Source organism: Erithacus rubecula (assembly GCF_903797595.1).
Source record: "Erithacus rubecula genome assembly, chromosome: 17".
Classification (NCBI taxonomy): Eukaryota; Metazoa; Chordata; class Aves; order Passeriformes; family Muscicapidae; genus Erithacus; species Erithacus rubecula.
Genome location: NC_136669.1, coordinates 2,225,136 through 2,245,873, shown reverse-complemented (window position 1 = coordinate 2,245,873; position 20,738 = coordinate 2,225,136). Strand labels below are relative to the sequence as shown.

The 20,738-nt window shown below is 37.2% G+C and overlaps 2 protein-coding genes across 5 annotated transcripts in view; both read right to left on the bottom strand.

Moving 5' to 3' along the window:
• RSPH10B (radial spoke head 10 homolog B) overlaps positions 1-11,041 on the bottom strand; it is a 14,433-nt gene extending 3,392 nt beyond the window's left edge. The window contains exons 1-16 of one of the 4 annotated variants that reach the window (XM_079320319.1): positions 10,921-11,041; positions 8,669-8,940; positions 7,867-7,942; positions 7,590-7,658; positions 7,219-7,392; positions 6,591-6,676; positions 5,853-5,973; positions 5,551-5,727; positions 4,704-4,851; positions 4,142-4,263; positions 3,490-3,676; positions 2,666-2,774; positions 2,501-2,580; positions 2,253-2,401; positions 1,347-1,454; positions 658-828 (exon numbers count right to left, since the gene is read on the bottom strand). In XM_079320319.1, the coding sequence (XP_079176445.1) occupies positions 658-828; positions 1,347-1,454; positions 2,253-2,401; positions 2,501-2,580; positions 2,666-2,774; positions 3,490-3,676; positions 4,142-4,263; positions 4,704-4,851; positions 5,551-5,727; positions 5,853-5,973; positions 6,591-6,676; positions 7,219-7,392; positions 7,590-7,658; positions 7,867-7,942; positions 8,669-8,907 (2,016 nt within the window). In that variant the 5' untranslated portion in view covers positions 8,908-8,940; positions 10,921-11,041. Of the gene's footprint in view, positions 1-657; positions 829-1,346; positions 1,455-2,252; positions 2,402-2,500; positions 2,581-2,665; positions 2,775-3,489; positions 3,677-4,141; positions 4,264-4,703; positions 4,852-5,550; positions 5,728-5,852; positions 5,974-6,590; positions 6,677-7,218; positions 7,393-7,589; positions 7,659-7,866; positions 7,943-8,668; positions 8,941-9,615; positions 9,644-9,725; positions 9,758-10,920 lie in introns of those variants that run through there. The other 3 variants (XM_079320318.1, XM_079320317.1, XM_079320320.1) reach the window with 3 other exon arrangements.
• On the bottom strand, positions 10,648-20,738 carry PMS2 (PMS1 homolog 2, mismatch repair system component). The gene is made up of 15 exons (XM_079320316.1): positions 20,616-20,738; positions 20,304-20,443; positions 19,903-19,989; positions 19,263-19,365; positions 18,418-18,601; positions 17,777-17,944; positions 16,982-17,079; positions 16,590-16,689; positions 16,295-16,379; positions 15,753-15,905; positions 13,834-14,728; positions 12,939-13,106; positions 12,451-12,551; positions 11,431-11,600; positions 10,648-11,064 (listed from the first exon to the last, which is right to left on the bottom strand). Exons 1-15 carry the CDS (start codon positions 20,633-20,635, stop codon positions 10,921-10,923), a joined length of 2,616 nt encoding a protein of 871 aa, XP_079176442.1. The 5' UTR covers positions 20,636-20,738; the 3' UTR covers positions 10,648-10,920.

Below are 20,738 nucleotides of genomic sequence, written 5' to 3'. Positions count from 1 at the left end.
CAGTGATGCAAGGGAATGGGTGCATAGGGTAGGAACTACTGGCCAAAGAATGGGAAGTGGTGATGTACAGTGGCACTATTGGCTCACAGAGGCTGTGAAATTACATTTGTGAATACTTTTTGTATTAATAAAAAAACTTTCATCTTGTGCATAATTCCAAATAATAAGAATTCTAATTCATGTCTTCAACTGTTCTGTATACACAAATTGCACCAGTGTCACAGGTAGCATCTCACAACCTACAAAATCCTTATTCAGAAATTTAGGAAAAAGATGACAGCTCAAGTGCTGGCTAATAGCAAGGCTTTCTACATACAACAGCTGCAATGCCATTTTTACAGGACAATTTTAGACATTCAGTTAATGCAGAAGAGATATCTTTCACCAGCCAACCAATCTGTCAGTTCCCCATCAGAAGTATTCCATGTGTTTTTTACAGTTATCCAGGAAAATGTGCAAATATGCTACAACTGTCTACACTGATATTACAATTTAAAGTACCAACAAACAGAAAAAGCAAAAGGACTCAATCAAATATTTGTTTATGCAAAAAGAGAAAACTGATTTCCATGGTAAGGAAACAGAACATTTTCAGGGCCTGACTTTGCTCTCTAAGTGGACACATAATAACATTGAACAGGTCTGCATCTTCTTTACCTGGGGTGGAAAATGTTCTGTGAAAAACACAGCTGAGGTTTCCTCAGAGAACTTGATTTCAAAGCTACTTCTTTTCTGATTATCTTGAGCTTCCTTCTTCAGGATCATATCCTCAGTAACATACACCAATGCACATTCAAGAAGAGCTTCAAAAAATTCCAGAAAAACCATCTAGAGTCAAACAAATGTAGTGGTAAATTAGTGCATTTTTACAAAATCTCTTCATTAACAGGTCTATGTACCTGAGCAAGCAAAGAACTCAGAAGTGGAACAACTCCCCTGGCCTCATGTGTCTAGTCAAACATCCCTTCTTCTGAAGAAAAACTGAAAACAGCTGAAGCTCAAAAAATTCAGGAGAGGATATGATGTGTTACACTTTATGAAAGTCATACTGAGCTAAAAAACTGCACTGGGTTTTGTTGTATCTGGAGCTATGAGAAATTTCTCTAGCAAGTAACACAACTACAGCTATTACCTCAAATATCATGTTTTAATTGCATAGGATGTGGCTAGAAACCCCAACACTGGGATTATAATGGATTTCTTAGTAAGACCTGTTTAAAACAAATTCAGTCATGTCATTTACAAGAGACTGTTGCTAAGTAAGAGTCAATTCTTTAATTTGCAGCTGTTTTAAAAAGCAATTTAAACTGTTCCTGTAGCAATTGACTGTTTTTTTCCATACACACCTCCAGCTCCAGGTTGACACCACAGATGTTAGGTAGAGAGGCACCAATTTTGACAAATATTTCCAGAACTCTTGAAACAGTTAATTGTTCACTGAGAAGTTTAAAATCCTGGGTAAGAATAAATGTTACATGTTAACTGCACTTAAGGCATTTCCCACATGGACCTAATCTACCTCCCTTTCAAGCCTTTGCCAAAATTTCTAGTGGTTTCAAATGATACTTCCACATATGTAATTAACAGCAGAGTGAATTCTAGTCCCAGTGAAGCCAGTGGGAATTTTCCTAGACTGCAAAAGCAGTGTTACAAAAGAACTTGTGAAAAGCTCACAAACAAAAATAAAAAAAATCACAATTTTGCCATCTGATTCTTGAAAAAACTGCTCAGATTTATAAAGTGAAGCACCCAAACCCCAGGCATATCAGTGAGAATTGTCCTCTACTTTCATAGTAATCTTGATCTGTCCCTAAATTACTGAATTTTAGTAAAGAATCTCATGCTCTTCTTGTAGTAAATACACTATTTAAATGGTTTACAGTGTTATTTCAATAGCTGTCAGTCTTTGAGTTCTAAAAATAGGACATGTTCATATATACACTTTATAGACATGGCAGAGGGAGACACTAGGGACCAACAAAAATATTTATATTCCCTTAAACACATTTGTCTAGGATTTGATAAAAGTAAAAAATTAGAATTCAAATCCTGAAAAAGTACACAAATAACAGTAGTTAACAGTAAAACAATTGTTCCTTTACTGTTCCTTGGACAGTTTGCACAAATAACCTCATTCCCACCTTTTCAACTGTGCTGAAGCCACAGTGACTCTTTAAAAAGGCTCATATAAACTGAACAAAGAAAGCACTTCTAATCACACAAAATAAAAATTAGCAAAATTAGATTATTACATCCAACATCCAGAGGAATTGCCTCAGCTTCATTGTGGGTTCAAATGGAGGTGTGGGACATGGTGTACAAAAAACTCCATATATTTCCCAGCATTTTCCAATGTAGCTCCTGGCAAAACACGTGAATTCTTCACAAGAATATAAGATACCTTTCAAAATGAATTGGGAAAAAATAACAGTTACAATAAAACTGCAATGTGTGTAATGGTAATTGTTGAATTCTGCACAGAAGAAATAGCATTGCTTACCTTGGACACAACAGGCAGAGGGCAGAACATTCCTGTACATCATTTTTAAGAAACACTTCTCCAGATGAGGAACTTCATCTCTACAGTTGAAATGAAAATACTCTTTGTCTGGGAAGATTCAAACTGATTACACTGAAATAAATTTTACTAAAAGATGAAACTTACTTGAGCTCTTCATGATAGATATGAAATGCCAGGTGAACAAGGTTGGATACAAATGTTCTGAACAGCAATATCTCCTCTGGAGAATGTATATCCTTAAGTCGTTTATGATCTAAAAGATTTTTAAAAACCCAAATTTCTACTGTTTTCATGCCCATTAAAATGCTTAATGATTTGTCAGCCTTTCTTATCCTCTGCACCTATCACAGTGTAACAACACTCCTAGAAGATTCAGACCAGACAATGCAGAACTTCCAAACAAAGGTCAAGGGAGAACTCTCCACCTGTAATTGGATCTTGAAAAATTCTTTCTAGAAATGCATCCACTCAGCATATACAGAAATAAAAAGGGACTCAAAGTAGGAGTTAAAACCTTCACATATTAAGGACACTGCAGGTCTAAAGGGAATTGATTGATTAACTGACTCCATGAAAAAAAAAAAAAAAAAAACCAAAAAACTGCATGCAAACCAAAGTTAAGAACACTGAAAAAAACCCCAAAAAACTTGTTTCTCCTACTTCTCTATCAAAACTCTCTCTCTCTTAAATAGTAATGACAAGATCAGGAGTGAATACATATTTTGAACAGATGGCTCTTCAGTGCAATATTTTTAGCTAAATTTTAATTTCATATTTTTTTCATCTAAGGACCAAAAGTGCTCAGAGAAATGTAAATTGATCCACTAAGAACTCACAGCTACAGAGATACTGACTCAGGACCACTTAACTCCCAGAGCTGAGCTGCCAGGAGAACTTGCTACTCCAACCCTCCACAGCTTCCTATGAAAATTGCTCCATTCTAGACCCTGCCCAGCAGCAATACAAACCTCCCAACAGCCGATCTATTGCAGCCAGAGTTTTGGAGACATGAAAACCACAGTCCTTCAGAAACCTCCAAAACTGCAGCTTAGTCAGGATGAAAGTGCCATCAGGAGAAGGGCTGCAGCCTAAGCTACTGTAGAAGTAGTAGGTTTCTCTCAATTTTGAAATATGCTTCAACACAGCCAATTTTACCTAAATAAAGCAGGATATGTTTTCAGCATCATCTCAAAGCAAGAGGAGATCAGTCTGTATTGATTCTGTAAACTGGGCAGAGAATTATTTGACCTTACAACTTAGAATAGTAAATCCCTGGCTAAGTGTTCACAAAAGCATTATTCAAAAGTAGTTTGGATACATGCATTTTGATGAGTGATAAAAATAAATCACCCTCTTCAGTGGACAAACCTCAGAGCAGCTAAAGCTGGTTGCTCAATGCCCTTCCAGATATGTTAATCTATTTTTAATTGGCATTTTTTAGTGGAAGTTCAGAAGAGCTTCCACTGTCTATTCATTATTTTTGCTTTTCTGTGTTCATGGCCTTCAGATTTTTGAATAATTGTTTAATGGAAAGAGTTACTTTAACACAAATAAATCAGAAATAAAATAGTGTGAAACACAATACAGGAGAAAACTGAAAGTATCAAACAGTAGACTTACTTGTTCCAATTCTTCCTCTGTGTCTTCCCTTGGCAACAAGTCAAGCAGTACAGACACATCAAAAGCAATATCTGATCCCACAACAGAAATCCCTCCCAAGTCATTAATGGTTGTGTTCTTTTCTATGAAGTAAATAAAATAAGTTAGAACAAACTAAAATAGCTTAATATATATGCACACAGGAAAACAAAATGTGTATTTTTCCTTCTTATATTACTGACTTGGATCAATAGATTCCTTCACAATAAGAAATAGAGATTTCACAATCAACAGCAGAACAACTGAAGAACAATTTTTTCAATCAACCCCTAACCAAAAGGAAATGCAGACATTAAAAAGCTGTGAAACTTTCAGATAACAGTTCCAACCATTACAAGATGTGGTACAGATGTGTCACTCACAGGAAACACAGTATGGAAGCAAAAGCCATGACTCCCATTTTTATCTAAGTTCTTTGAAGAAATATGTTTGGTGTTTGAGTATGTGCAAACAGTTTCATATTACAGTAAAATGGAATAACAAAATGTAAATTGAGTAAAATCTGTTTTGTTGAGTTGCTCACTTGATTTTGTGCCACAATGCTTTCTTGTGCTAGTGGCTCTCAGCTTTTTGTCTTCCACAGAAGACCCTTGATCAGCAGGATGTTTCACAGGAAGATCATTTACAAATGCTTCTTCAAAAATACGACCATTCTTGAAGACAAAGGTGCCCTACAGACAGATAAATTATAATATAAATACAAAACAAAGATAAAAAACCAAAACCACTAATCGTGTCAGTTAAATTTCCTTTTCAGAATATTGGCTAAAATATAATATATGAAATAAAATATAGCAAAATCAATTTTTCCTATCCTCTTTTATAATGCATTTTGTCACCTATTAAATAGAGAGACTGTTGGGATAAAGGACTGACCATGTATGTGTTTGATTTTGAAAAGTATTTTCCCTCCATACAGAACTCTTTATAGAACTCCTCCATGTGCACTCCTTAGGTTGCAAAAAAACTCAGAGTTTTTCCAAAAGTCTGTTTTTTATCAAAGGTTTTAAGAACCTCTCTGTGCAAGGACAGCTTGAAATCTATTAGCTCTGAAATCTATTAGCAGTGAAATCTATTAGCAGTGAAAGTGGAATTCTGACCAAGCACTGCAAAACTCAAGATGCACCTGCTGCACTGAAAATCTCCACAGTGAAATGCATGTCTTTGCATACCCAAAATATATCTAACCACACAGTCAGCCTGTGTCCTTGGAAGGAATCCTACTGCTTTCAGTGGATTCTCTGCCCTTTGTGTGGAGATTCCACCCACCCTGAAAACTGAATGTAGTTTGCTATACAGAAATCTAGAGATCCACTGTACAGAGCAGAATAGTTTGCTGTGCTGTTGTCTGTAGTTCTGGCACTACTCACCTCACCATGCCTCTTATTATGCACCCATTCTCCACTGTACATGGATCCATCAGCATAAAGGAAAATCCCATATCCATGACGTTCCCCTTTCACAAAATCACCCATGTATTCATTACACAGAGAATACTGAGACCTTTCCATTCTCTTCAAAAGCCATCTGTGTGTGCCAAAACCATGCTGGAAAAAAAAAAAAAAAAAAAAGTGTGTTTAAAATATATATATATTATATAATATATTTAGCTTTCCTAGAGTACTGGATAGATGCTGAACTGAAGAAGGGTTTCTGAGGAAGAAATTAATACCTGTATGCCACACTCCCACTGTCCTTCATATTCTTGATTATCTGTCAGCCATTTCATTTTTCCATATCCATGTCGTAGATTTTTCTTCCACTGACCTTCATAGGTATTTCCAGATCTGTAGCTGTAAAAAAACAAGAGAAGTTAATTCATACTGAATTCTATGCTGATCTTATGAAAGGTTTAAGCAAAACCTCATTGCTAATAAATTTATAATTCATTAAGGTTAAATATAAACATTAAATTGAAAATTGACTCACTATGACATGGACACAGAGGCTTTATTGTAGTGACTGTTTACCTTCTATTTTTAATTTAGTTATAATTAAAAACATTAACCAGCTCTTTTTCCCAAATAGTCTTTGCCATAGCCATTAACAATATTTGTTTATATATTATTCTATAGATAAGTAATTTATTCATCAGGCAGCTTCATCTGCTCAAATCAATTGAGTATGTTTGTTTTTCAGTATTGAATTGTGGTTTACCAAAGCTGATTTTGGATTTTGTCTTTAGCTATTCTTTTGTGTGAATGGCCAGTAGAAATACTGCACATAAAAATAAACTTCTAAAGGTCTGTTTTGTTATCATAAAGCTTTGTACATTTTTATTCCACTGCAGAAGATACACACTACTATGAAATGACAGCATTTGTACCCACTTTAAACAATATAAGAAACTGTAACATAATACACAAAAATAAAAAATGCTGAGGGTAAGAACAAGTGTTATCATATTTACCATCTCAATCCCCATCCTTCTCTGACATTATTTACCCAATCACCAGAATACCAGGAGGTCTGTCCCTGATCATAAAAAATCAAACCCTGAAACAAAGAGCACAGTCAGTTTAAATACCTAAATATTCATCTACATGAATAAAACATCACATACAAATGATATGACACTTGTAATCACATTCTAATACTTAGGGTCACTTTGATTCATTGTACTGAAAGCAATGGAAGGGATACAATTAAATTAAAAAAGCAACCTCTTTTGATTAATAATAGGTAAGACCTTAGAAAACACCAAGTGTCCAAAAGAAAAATCCTATCATATTGTATCAAAGACTACCAAAGTCTTTTAAATCCCTTGGAATTACTTTAAGAGAGCTAACCTTGGCATCTTAATTATAGTACTCAGTCTGAGGTAGATCAGTTTTCTGACCCATTCAGACTTCCAACAGTAGGTCTACAATATTCAGCTCTATTCACAACCTCAGAAAAACTCCCTAGGAAAAACAAATCTCTACACAGCATAAGACCATGCAACAGAACAAAACACTTTTGTAAAACCTTTGCACAGTAACCCTTGCTGTTCCTGAAGATATCATCAGAGCCCATGCTCTCATTTTGTTCTTACTGACCTTTCCATGTCTTTTGCCATTGCACCAATAACCACTGTAAGAAATTGGATGAGTACCACTCCTGAAAACTCCATATCCATGCCTAAGTCCATTTTGGATTGATCCTTCATAAACACTGCCATCAGTCCAGGTGTAACGGCCCTTATGCATCAGCACATTCTTAGTAAATGTTCCCTGAAAGATTAAATTACAATATTGAAATCTAAGACTCTGTTTCCCAACCTTCTGGGACAAGTCAGGCTTGTAATTGAAATCACTGCCACAGCTCTGCACCTGTATTGTACCAATGACTGCAACTGATCTGCTTTCCTTCAATTTGCACATCTAACTGGGTGCAATGGTGCTCAGTTAGAACTTAAATTGTACTTTACCTCATACTTTACTCCATCAGCCCATGTGTAAGTCCCTTCTCCATTCATACGCCCTTCAGAAAACAGACCCTTCAAAATGAAGAGAATAGCATCATTTGCAGCTTTATTCTTACCCCAGCTGAAGCCTAATTTTTAAAAAAATGACAAGTTAATTCCCCTCCAACTACTAGTTTCATATCAAGAGATTTAATGCCAGAAACTAACAAGCCTTCAACACTTCTCAGTGCTCTTGAGAGAGAACTTAGTCTGCTACTTTTAAAAAAATGTATATACTCACTTTGTAAGTATTTCCTCCCTCAAAACATAGAAATCCTTTGCCCTCATAGAAGTCACCGACTTGCTCACCTTCATAGCTACAAAGAAAACAAACTAAAGATGAGGATTTCAAGTCACTGCCAATAGATCTAAACCACATAAATGACCATTTATTCACATCAACAATCACATAAATGATCATAAACGACCTTTGATTCACCATGGTCTACACACAGGTCAGCTGTTGCATCTTGTGTAGAACAATGAACAACAAGAAAATTTCCAATTTTTGAACCTTCCTTGTAATATTACACATAATTTTTGAGTTGCCTCAGACTCATATTTCCTTCAATTAAGAAAAAAAGCACATTGGTAGAATTTTCTGCCTTACAGTCAGGCATGCTGGTATATGAAACATTAGATATAAACATCACACTGAAATAGAAAAGGATTTTGTTAACATTGCCATTTGCCTGCTCCCTCAGTTTAGGATATTCTGAAGAGATACCAGCAGCCTTCAGCATTAAAAGGCAGCAACAGCTAAAGATTACATGATATATTTTCTTCACCATTTGTCTGTATAATTTAACAAAACTTCAAGGTGAACAAGCTAAAAGAATGAGGGTTTTGGCAGGCAGAGAGCAGGATGTAAGAAGGCAGAATTCCAATTGTGTATCTCCTAAGGTGTCACTGCTACTAGGTCTGAATAACCTGATTCTCTGCCTCACATCAAGAGCCAAATCTCTGTTGGTATGAGACTGACTACAGCAGAGATAGTTCAATGATTGTTCCTGACTTCACTGCTGTGTTTGTAACAAGTGTACCTTTTTATAATCACTTGAGCAAGAAGAGGCTCCTCGTGGATTGAGGGAAGAGGCTGGACTGGTGATTCCTCTTTTTCTGGTTCTTTATCTGGTGCCTCTGGAATTGCCTGAGCTTCTTCACTCACTGACTCATTCTGCAAATCTGGCAGTGTTGATAAGCTACTCTCAATTTCTGACTTCTCACCAGCTGCCTTCTTACCATCTTTCTTCTTGACATCTTTCTTCTTCCCTTTTACCATAGCTGCTGAATTGTCTCAATGTGCACTTTATTCCTGAAAAATTAAAATTTATTTCTGTCTTATGTACGTATTTTTACCCTATAAACTAGTTAAAAAAATCAAAACATGGGACAACTACAAAAACAAAAAAAAATCTGTGATTATTACATATGCAGGTATTAAAATAATGTCTGTAACAGCAATTCCTCAAGCCAGTGGTGTCAGCTTGTGGCATGCAGGCCACAAGGTTAACAGAGAGCAATGTCTATGAATTATCTCCAAATCTTCCATCAAAACTACTGTGATGGAAGTGTTGAGAGCAGACCTAATTTTGCCACTCAGAGATCTCCACCTTTACCCGATTTTTAGCTATCAGATTTAATTATGTGGAAAAATTGAAAGCCATTTCTCAAAAATATGCATTCGGCCAATTCTGGGAAGTAACACCTGCACTACTATTACTGATTTAACTTGCTTTCCAAGTCATGAGTTGCAGATTGACCCACAGCACAGCGCAACCACCAAATCTTGTAGTTTTTTGCCAGTTGAGAGCTACCTGAAGGTTCCAGGACTGCCTGGTGCAATCCTATTATCACAGCCGGGAGCGACCGCTTGGGAGAGCAAGAACCAACCCGCGAGTGTCGCAGCGCCCAGGGCGGGCAGGACAGCCGCGACCAGCCCTCACCGGCACCCAGCGGGACGGCGGGATGGCCGGTACCGAGCCCTTACCGAGGGGCGGCGGGGCCGGTACCGAGCCCTTACCGAGGGGCGGCGGGGCCGGTACCGAGCCTTTACCGAGCCCTCCCCGAGGGGTGGCGGGGCCGGTACCGAGCCTTTACCGAGGGGCGGCGGGGCCGGTACCGAGCCCTTACCGAGCCCTTGCTGAGGGGCAGCCGGGCCCGTACCGAGCCCCGTCCCCGCGCAGGCGCAGTCCGCCGCGCTGCCGTAGCCATGCCAACGCCCCGCGGTGCCCGGGCCCGGCCGCGCCGCTGTCCCTCAGCCGGGGCCCCCCTGCTGTCCAAGCCCGCAGACCGGGATGCGAAATCGCCGCTCCACACCGACACCGACACCGACAATGTTCTCGGCCACAGCCGGGCCCGGTACCGCGGGCACGCTGTGCCACGCTGCTCGGAGAAACGAGCGGGCGGCTTGGAGCGCAGCACCGCCGCCACAGCGCCATCAGCGGCACATGGAGTGTGAACGGAACATAACACATAAACGCAGATTTCTTGGGTAAAATCTTGGTCCTACAGGACTGGAAGATTGTAGCTACCTGTTTTAATGGTTCCTGATTCAAAAAGATCATTTTCTACCTTTTTGATTGTACTGAGAGAGAATTTGGGCTGATGTGATTGGCAGTACCTGGTGAGACAGCTTTTTTCCCCCATTCATTATCAGAAAAAGAATTCCTGTTCTCGAAAAACACGTTGGGAATGTGGAAGGGAACAATGCTAATTTAAAGTAATGATGCCAGACTAATTATTCTATTCAAGCCTTAAACACAGGTAACAGGAAATTAATAATTAAATGCAACACTAAAGCTCTAAATTATTATCTAATGAAACTCACCTTTGGTACACAGGAAAAAAATATTTTAACTTGTGTATCATTTTCATTTTCTTTAAAATTATCATATCCATGATGTATAAACATAGAAAACTAGTATTTATTTTATGGCATTGCTAGTAACTTAAATTCACATTCCATTTCATTGTAAGCAGCAACGTGTCTGTTATAAATGAGGTTCACCTACTCCTGATCTTTATATATAAACACATTTATTTTATAAAATTTTTGATTGCTGCTCAGAGAAGTATAACACACAGTAAATTGCATTAAGAGAGAAGTTATTACATCAATTCCAGGATGTTGGTATTGACTCAACAGGAATAACAAGGAAACCCTGCTGAATGTCCTTCAAGTGCTCTTGTTTCTAACTTTGAACACTGCCTAAAACTTTTTAAATTGAAATAAAAGACTCACAATAAAAGCTCAAAATATTAAAATTTAAAATGTTAATAAACAGACACTGACTTATTCTGGTGAAATCAGATCTAAACTGACTATGTGTCTCATGGTAGGCCTTCCATGGGGGCAGTTCCAGGGATGCTCAATCTCACCCATGTGGGTGATCAGTTTTCTCATTTCCTGCACATTCAGAGCAGTTCCAATCATCACCTGCAAGCAAAGGAAAAAAAAATGAATTATTTCCTTTTTCCATCTGCCAGCTAACACAGACCAGAGCAATACTTCAGCTACTGTAGTAAATAAATTCTGTGCAAGGCAGTAAAGTAAAAAACACCCCCCAGACAGAAGACAAAACCCAGCTAACATGGTGTTCATAAGCACATTAGTTTGCAACAAAATAAAAAACTAGGAGAAATATTTCCCAAGTTACACTAGACAAAAACAGGAGGAACAGAAGGAAGGATGTTAGCTGGTGACACTCAGCAGTAAATACACATACAGACAGAGCCACTGTACTGCAGGAGGAAATGTGCTATTTATTTATTTGAACACAAACACATCAAGTGCAGTACTTACAGACTTCCTGCAAGCTTGAGAAGCAAACATCTGTCTGACCCTTGAGGGCCTGCACATCACTCCAGGGCAGTCACTCAGCATGAAGATCAGCTCATCTATGTCTTGTGGACCAAAAGTCCAGTTTTTGCTTGTTGGCAACGACACCAGTTTAACTCTTTGAGTTACTGGAGCTGGAAGTTTGCAACAATAATAAAGAAACAGAGAAATATAGAAAATTACTTGAGAGAAAATCTGAGAAACTACTTTAAAAGGTAATTATGATGTGTGTATATACTAATGTTTAAATTTAATCTTTTGATGGATGTAATTAACAAACCAAAGTGTAAACTATGGCAGATATCCTTTTAACATCATCCAAAAAGTTGTTTGCAAACTTAAAAGCAGGAAGATCTACTTTCTAACAAACCCTTCAATTCCAAAGAACAAAGGGTTTATTAAACTTTTTTGAGTTTATGTGACTACAAAATCACTCAGGACTAATGATGAGAGAGATTGGTAATTAATAGCATTTTAGACTAAAGAAACCTTGGGATGTTCTGGAATGAAGACTATGGAAAAATGTATAGTGACTTCCCAGATAGCAAAGTGGTCCCAGGCTGCATTTTCATTATCCTCACTGTATAAGAGAAACAATAAGGAGTTTGCAGGTTACAGAATTTGTTCAAAAGAACAAAGCAAGTCATTACTAAAGCCAAAAGGAAAACCAAAGAAAATTATTACTAATAAAACAAAAGGATTTTAATGTAACATATCCAGAAAATGCACATCCAGTCATGTAGCCAAAGAGTAACTCCAGTCTTCAAAAACTTCTGTAAAAAGTTGGTGAGATAAATAATTTACAATGTTTTGTTAAATCATGCAGAGACCACAGAATCATAAGTCTTAAAAAACAAACATCCCATATAGAATAATAACAATCTTATTTCAAAGTTTTTGATAACACCCAAGGGAATTTTTGCATAATAAATAAAATTAGACCTTTGAACTCTTTTACTTCCATCAATTCTGGTCCAAACTCACCATTTTCATTTATGACAAAATCAAAGCCATTTTTTCGGAATATTTCAAGGTTTTCAATCAATATAGTTTCATTTACTGCTGTTAAATTGAGATTTTGAGGCCTGAAAGAAGAAATTGGTATTGCATGGGTACACAGTGGAGAGCACTTAAGACACATTTTAGAAACAACGTAGAAATACTTAATATAGAGCTCTAGCAAAACTTTTCACTCTGCTTTATTAAAAAAAAAAAAATTATCTCACTACTGAACAGTTATTTCCAAGTGTTACTCAGCAGAATGAAGCCAGCTGGGCAACATTCCTTGTTGCATCCATGGAATTTATGTTTTATGTTTGTATTGACTCTTTGAAACACAGAATATAAAAACCATTTTAGTCTCAAGCGTTCTGAATGAGTGAAATGCTACATAAATATAAATCACAGATATCCATCTGAAAAGCTGAATTCAACTTAAAACATGTTATTGTTAAAACACTGAAAATACTTACACTATCAGCTTCTGAGGTTGGAGAACAGTGTGCTGTTGCAACATCTCAAAGTTGTACTTCTCATCAGTGGCATGTTGGTCAATTATGAAAAGATCAGAATTCAACTTTGCTATTATAAACCCTAAATTGAACTGGCCAATGATTTCCATTTTTGCAAACATTTCTTTACTGTATACAAAAAAAAAAAAAAAAAAAATTATAAATTACACCCTTATCAGTTATCATGTAAAACTTTAAAACTTCTGTTTCTCCCCTGCAGAACACACTTTATCTTTAAAGGAAAAAAAATCATTTAAACAGGATATAAATGTTGAAAATCTGCCTGATGAGGCCATTTCTGGCAGAACAAAATCCATCATTAAGACAGGATCCCCCCCTTTGTGATGATAAAATAAGAAGTAGACATTATGGCAATAGCCCAAGTAACACTGAAAATGGCATCGTGGTTTTGAAGGCAGCTGACATATCTGCCTTCTTTTCACAATTAGAAGACTTTCCTAACACATTTTTTAAATCCAAATATTAACAAATCAGATTTTAATTGTCCCCAATCTCCTGAATACAACTGATTTTTCCAGGTGTCTCACCAAATTTCATTCACACAAGGGAGGAATATGAGCTATGCAGTCTTTTCAGTGTCATGAAATTTGGTGTTTCTCTGACTGAACTGCAATTCACAAGCCTGATCTAAGCCAAATTTATGGTGTTTGTGGCCTTTTTAGTGCCTTTTTCCACATGCCAGTAAACTAACTCAAACACTTTTTTGTGACATTAAATAAAAAATAGAGTGGTACATGTAAACCTCTTGCCCACCCAAGGTAGATCTTATATTTTTACTTAATTAATTTTATTAACTAATGAACAAAATATATAAAGCAAATTAAAGCAGAAATACCTGATCTCTTTTCTCAATTCATCTTCTGCTACTTTATTCTCCCCAGGACTGATTTTTGCTTTAAATCTTCTGTAATTTTCAGTGTCTGTATTTTTCTGTTGTTGCTGTATTACCTTTTTCACCTTTTCTGCCAAAACCTTCATAGAGAAGTCAAGAGGCACAATCTTCTTTTTAACTTCCACCAGTACATCAACACTACTGCTCTCCACTTCAGGATATTTACCTGCCTTGGAATCATCTGCTTCACTTTTAAAGTTTCTGCTTTTAAAACGTTTTACTCTTGGGGAACAATTATTGGCTTCTTGAGACAACTTATTTTGATCAGTGCAGTCATTGATTTGATCTAGCTTGGGTTCAGTGCCCAAGATCTGAACATCACTGTCCAATGACTTCTTGCTACATCCAGCAGTTTTAAGACATTCCTTCTCCATCTGTTCTTCTGTGCTACAGAATTCTTCTTCAGAATTGATTGCACTTTCACTATTGATGCAGCTTACAGCTTCTGGTGTTCTACATCCAGCATCTGACCCAGAAATGCTACAGGATCCAGAATCTGCAGTATCTTCTAATTTTCTCAAATGTCCCCTTGGAACTGACACTTTTGAGTCAAACTTCTGACAACTCTCAGCCTCCTTAGGCAAGACAGCCTTTTGAATCTTTACAGTACCCCCAGTGGTACCAAGTAACCTTTGTCTAGGGGAATGGTGCTGCTGTTTCACCTTTTTAGAGCTTTTAAAATTACTTTCTGTTGCTTGATGGAGAGAGAATGACTCCCTTAATCTGGCAAGAGTCATTATTCTTTTGCCTTCACCACTTGGATTTTCAGTCTCAGAGTCAGACAGCATTTCTGCCTGAGGCTTTTCTGCCTCTTCAGGAATTGTCTTCTTCAAGTTACCTAATGAAATCAGAATATTTCAAGATTCTAAGTTAGCTGGAAACATGAATTAAATTATGTGCTTTAGGAAAGGGAATGAAAAGATGTAGAAAAATGGCAAACTGCTCAAAGGAACCCCAAAGCTTCAGACAATGAGTATGAGGCTGAGATGCATTAATATCAAACAAAGAAACAGTTACATCTTGAAGACACTTAATGGCACTATTAACAATGAATTTGTAAATTTTTAAACTGGAACAGTAATCAGTCCAATCAGCACATTTATTTATATTACCAGAAGAGTTTAATGACAGAATGACAACGAAAAGTTAATTGCTCTTACACTTTAATGGTCACTATAAAATTCCATTGGCAAAGTATTAAGGAGCTGGCACAACAGGCAATTAGAATATATGGGATTTGAGGGTCATTAGAGGATTTCAACCTCATCAACTGCCAGTCCAACAAGGATTTTACTGAAGGTTAATTTAAAATAACAGTGAGAATCAGGTTACAACTGATTCTACATGTCAGCAAAAAGGAAAATTAGAAGGGGCTCTGTTGAATAAAAGGAAAAAGATGAGATGATCTTAAGTTAGGAAAGCAATCTTGAAAGACTACACAGTCAAAAGAGAATCATCAATTTCTATAGATAACATAAAAAAATCCAAATTTAAACTCATACTTAATTTTCATAATTTATTTATGACCCCTTAACCATTCTTCGTCAAGGACATTTTCATTAAAAAGCCATAGATCACTTTTAGTATTTTGGGAGAAATCATTTGCAAGCACTGTCCATTAATTCTGTGTTAATTTTTTCTTCACAAAGTTGACTGTAAATCCTGCTGTGCTAGCAAATGTCATTTCCATAACAATCACTTAATAACTTAGAGTCCTTCTTTATTTTTTTTTTCAACTTAATAACTTAGAGTCCTTCTTTATTTTTTTTTTCATTTCTCCATTGGGTTTTTAAGAACAGATTTTTCCATCTTTAATTCTCTGCCATACATCATACTCAAAACTTCCACATTTGTTGTCCTACCTGCAATGTCCAGAAGTTTCTGATTGACATCCAGTTTGTTAACATCACTACCAAACATCTTCATCAGAGAAGTCTTTAGAATTGCTAATAAAAACTTTTCCTCCTGAAGTAAAATTTGCCTTTTGTCAGGAGTTACATTGATGTCAACACACTCTGGGGAAAAAACAAAAAGGAAAAAAAAAACCCTGCTTTACAAATAAAATGCAACATTATTGCACAGAATTTGTTCTGGTTTGTTTGCCAGTTTTGTCTGCAAATCAGATTTAACTGTCTCAACATTCCAGCAAAAAACCACAATACAAGTTTTCTTGCATTTAAGATCACTTAACATAAGAAGTTATTTTTGAGTACAGAAAAGGTGGAGAGGAAAAATAGTGGAACCACAGCTAGACTCTATTTCTCCCTCATCAACTGAGCATTAAAAAACCCCCAAAGTGCAGAAGTCATAGAGATGAAAATCATAATATTCTCAATATAAATATCATTGAAGAATAAAATGTACCAGCCTTTACTGAAGTTACTAAAAATTATCCAGAACATACCAGAATCTACCCCAATATTAAGGACAACAAATGGATACTGGTGTTTATTGTGTAAGTGATAAACTTCATTCACAATCTTGACAACCTGCAAAACAGGTGAAAAAACAAACTTCAAAAATATTATCTTCTACTTTGAACCACTATATATTAACATGTCCTAAAACATATTGTATGACTGAGATTTGTTCACTCAAACAGACACAACTAAGACAGAAACTTAGTTAAAACTGAGAAACAAACAAACACATGAGCTACTAATCCTGAGTTTTCAGAGATAAAAAAACAACCCCCTGACCTTTGCTGGATCACAGGGACGTTGGTTGATAAAGAAGAACTGTCTGTCTGTTGTGCTCCTTCCCACACCGTGATCACAACGAGAAATGAAGCCAGTAATGCTGTTGGATAAATAATGTAAGGGTAAGGTAAAATGAATGAGAAAAGCATGTTCTAGGGGGCTTAAGGAAACACTATTATACAGCATCAGTGAATATGGTTATGCACATTTCCTTTCCCAATTCCATGTCTGGCAAAGGTTACAACAAAAGTGCATCCCAGTATCTACTGTGCTGTTCTTGGCTCTTTTTCAATACTATAAATCACACCTTTTTATTTCTTTTCCTATTTATTTTGAATTTTGGTTTATGGTAAAGTGCTACAGGCAGCAGTGGTTTGTACTTTTTTAATTACCTATAAAGATTTTGTGGCATGTCAGCAGGGTTGAGTCCATATTCTTCACAAACAGCTTCACTAGGAGGAAGCTGAACAAAAGGAATAAGGCTCTGCAACTGAAAAAAAAAAAAAGGGAAGAACCTTTTATAAAAAAAACCTATATAGATTTTTCCCTCTCATCTTTCAGGCACAGCATGAACAGGTTTTGAGATCTCTGTATGGGGCCTGTGGAAGGAAAAATGTTTATCAACAGCCAGCAGCTATCAACCACTTAATATTTTTGATGCCTGCAGTATAGAGTTTTAAGAAGGATGTTTTTGAGCTTTCTTTATCTCTGCTGTCATCCAGAGGATAACAACTATTTTTACAGCTATTCCTTAAAAAAGATCACAGGGGTTGACTGCAAACCCATTTAAAGGTTATCCAGAACAAAACTTACTTTCATAGGAAGAGTTTGCAAAAGTGGATACACCTCAGTTTCCTGTTCTCCAGTTAAGACCTTCACATCACACCATTTTAAGGATTTTTAAAAATTGCTTATTCTTGTGACACACAGCCCATTTGCTGGCACAACAGCTCTTAAAACGGGTTTCAGAGAGCCAGTAAGCCATAAGGCCATCTCCTAGATAATTTCTCTTCCATAAAACTTCTCTGAGCAGATGCAGGAGTTTCAGAGGAAGCCGTGGAGGCTGCGGTGTCCCTGTCAGCCTGTAGGGGGCGCTGCAGGCCAACACTCCAGCTAATAACTGATCCAGCACTAAAAATTCCTTTATACGGCTCCATTCTCTCTCCTTTCAATAATAAAAACAATACCTGTTTCTGTCCAAATACTGCTCCAATGTTCTCTTTTAAACTGGGGCTTCCAGCAGTGGATATCACACAGCTTTTTTTCCCTTGGCCAACTTGATTAGTGCAGTTAATCCTCACTCCTTTGGAAACAATACAGTAGGCCTGTAACAGCTGGACCATTTTTGTATATTCCTGTCAAAGGAAACAGAAAGTTCATATCTATATGAAATTTCTCTTTTAAAAATAAAGATATATAAACAAAGCATTCAATATCTACAGGTAACAAAAGGGGGGAGTTTTATTCTTAAAATCTTTATAAACTAAACTTAAAAAAATATATATATATTTAAATATTACTTTAAAAATAAACAGGATGTTTACAAGACTGGTATTTAGCCACAATGCAGCAGTCCCTGGTTATAAAACAGAGATAAATGATCATGATATGGATTATTTTCAAAATCTGAAAATCACTGAGTGTACCTTTAAACCCAAATATTACAAAGCAGAAAAGCATAGAAGAAGACTTTTGTTATTTGATTAAGATATAAGACTGACATAAAATAGTCTAGAATCAATGCATTCTACAGAGAACTGAATTTCATTCAGCAGTGAATAAATTCTGGGGGACAACACTCCTTTGAACTGAGAATTTCTGACCTGACCTTTTTGATGTTCCTCTGGAACTCCTTATGCCGCACTGGCAGGGTGTAAAACAGCTGCTGGATGCTGACAGTTGTTCCTTGCTGTCGTGGCAAAGGAGTTTTCTGAGTGATTTTGCCATTGTGATCAAACACCAAACGAGTCCCAACCTTTGCTGACTTATGACAGGTGAAAATGGTAACATCACTAATGGGAGGAAATAGGCAACAGAATTATTCACTGAACACCACATTATCTTATCTTTTCTCATGACAAGCAGCATAGAAACTACAGCAATACTATTAATTTAATTTAAGCAACTCTTCCCCATAAACAACTAAGAACTCCTTTTCAGAGTAGTGTAATGCTTTCCTAGCTACACTTTCTTATTTGTATCCCTTTCACTCCTCTCTTATAAAACTTAAAGTCTAGTTTTGCTGAACATTACACTCCTCATTCTAACAGATACCAGCAGCACTGTGTACAAAAGCTGATTTAAAATGTATCATTGGTCTGAAAGAAATTGAAGTACAGTTGTAATGAGTTTCCACCTAACAACCAGCACTGAAATACTGCTACAATATTACTTTACATCAGAGGACCAAATATTCATATAAATACACAATCCCACCCTGCAGAGATCTGCACACTTAAGTAACACTAAATTTTGTACATAAAATGACCAATTAAGTGCTTAGAATCATAGAAAAATTTTGCTTGGAAATGACTCAGGATGTCATGCAATCTATTGCTCAAAATTGATCTAACAGTTTCCAAAGCCTCATTTCACCAGTAATAGTAAAATGAAAGGGTGTAGTGGTTTTGTACATGCAGTAACTTTCTACTACTAAAAAATAATATTAATTACCTTAATGCACACAGTGAACTCAAAGCTTCACCTCGAAACCCAAATGTTTCAACATGTATTAGATCAGAAAAATCTTGTATCTTTGATGTATAATGTTTCAGAGCTGGAAAAAGATATTTCAAAAACATTTCACTTCAAAGTGACACTGGTCTATGCAAGTAGATTTTGTATGCACGTCAAGAAGCAAAAAGCCTTCTGTATTATTCATTGTATTTTACATAATGATTAAAGACAAAATACTGCTTGTTTTCCCTTTTTCCTATAAACAAGATCTCTTTAAAAATCTTCAGATGCACTGTTATTTCACACTCACATAAGTTTATAATTCACTTTCCCAAAGCAGACACTTCCACACTGCTCAACTCCTTCAACAACGACCAATGATTAAATATTAATTAATCCACATGAGCAATTATAAGATTTTCTCCTCCGGGATTATTTTATTGCTTGTGCCATTTAAATAAGCAAAGAAACCAAAGACTATTTCTGAGTAACAAGAACTATAACCACAAGAGCACTACAGAAAATCAGTCTAGTGTTGCTCAAGTCTTGAAGGTAACATTATGTAAAAGACAAGTGTCCATTAAATATGATTAAACTAAATGCCCACATCTAAATTATGAATAAAATTTCTACTTACTCAATCCTTCAAAGTTTTCTTCTTCTACTCCACCTCCATTATCTGAAACTTCTATCAGTTCTGCCCCATGATCTTTAAGCTTTATATCTACAAAATTGAGTAATAAAGTATTTTAATTCTTTATGTTCACACTTGGTGTTAGGTATCAATTTTACACTTGAATTAAAATTTTCAAATAATACTTTTGCATGTCAAAACTGAATAGTAACAGGAAAAAAAAAATCCTGGTAGCTGTCCAAAGTTAGATAAATCTAATGCAAACCAGTCTGTAGTTCCAGGTAATTGAGCATCACTGAACTTCTCATTGAACAGAAGTTTTCCCAATTATCCCAACACCATCCTGGGAGCTCTGGACGTGCTTTAGAAGCCTATGAAATTTATGAAATTCGAGGAAGCGTTACCGATGTTGGTAGCTCCGGCATCCAGGCTGTTTTCCACCAGCTCCTTGACGGCAGTGCCGAGGCTCAGCACGACCTGGCCCGAGCAGATGCGATGGACAGAGCCGCGCTCGATGGGCCGGATGGGCCCGGCAGGCTGCGGGCTGGGGAGAGAGGACAGCAAACCCCACTGAGGCTTCCCAAGAGCCGGGAGGGGAGACGGGAACCCACGGGAACCCACGGGAACCCACGGGAAACCGGGGTGCGGCCCGTGAAGGGAGCAAAGCGGCCGGGCAGGGGATGCGGAGGCAGGGCCAGGGCCGGTGCGGCACTCACCAGGGCGCAGCCGCCTCCATCGGAGCCCGGCGGGGCGGGACGCGCCGCGCTCCCCTCAGCTCCCGCCCCGCTCCCTCAGCGCCGGGAGCGGCCGCAGCGCGCCCGCCCCGCACCGACCGCGCT

Excerpts from the sequence above, each read along its gene's own strand:
- PMS2 (XM_079320316.1), bottom strand. The coding sequence starts at position 20,635 with ATGGAGGCGGCTGCGCCCTG. Across the intron at positions 20,444-20,615 it reads ATGGAGGCGGCTGCGCCCTG|CCCGCAGCCTGCCGGGCCCA; the intron begins GTGAGTGCCGCA and ends CTCTCTCCCCAG. Across the intron at positions 11,065-11,430 it reads CTCAAGCTTGCAGGAAGTCT|GTGATGATTGGAACTGCTCT; the intron begins GTAAGTACTGCA and ends CTTTGCTTGCAG.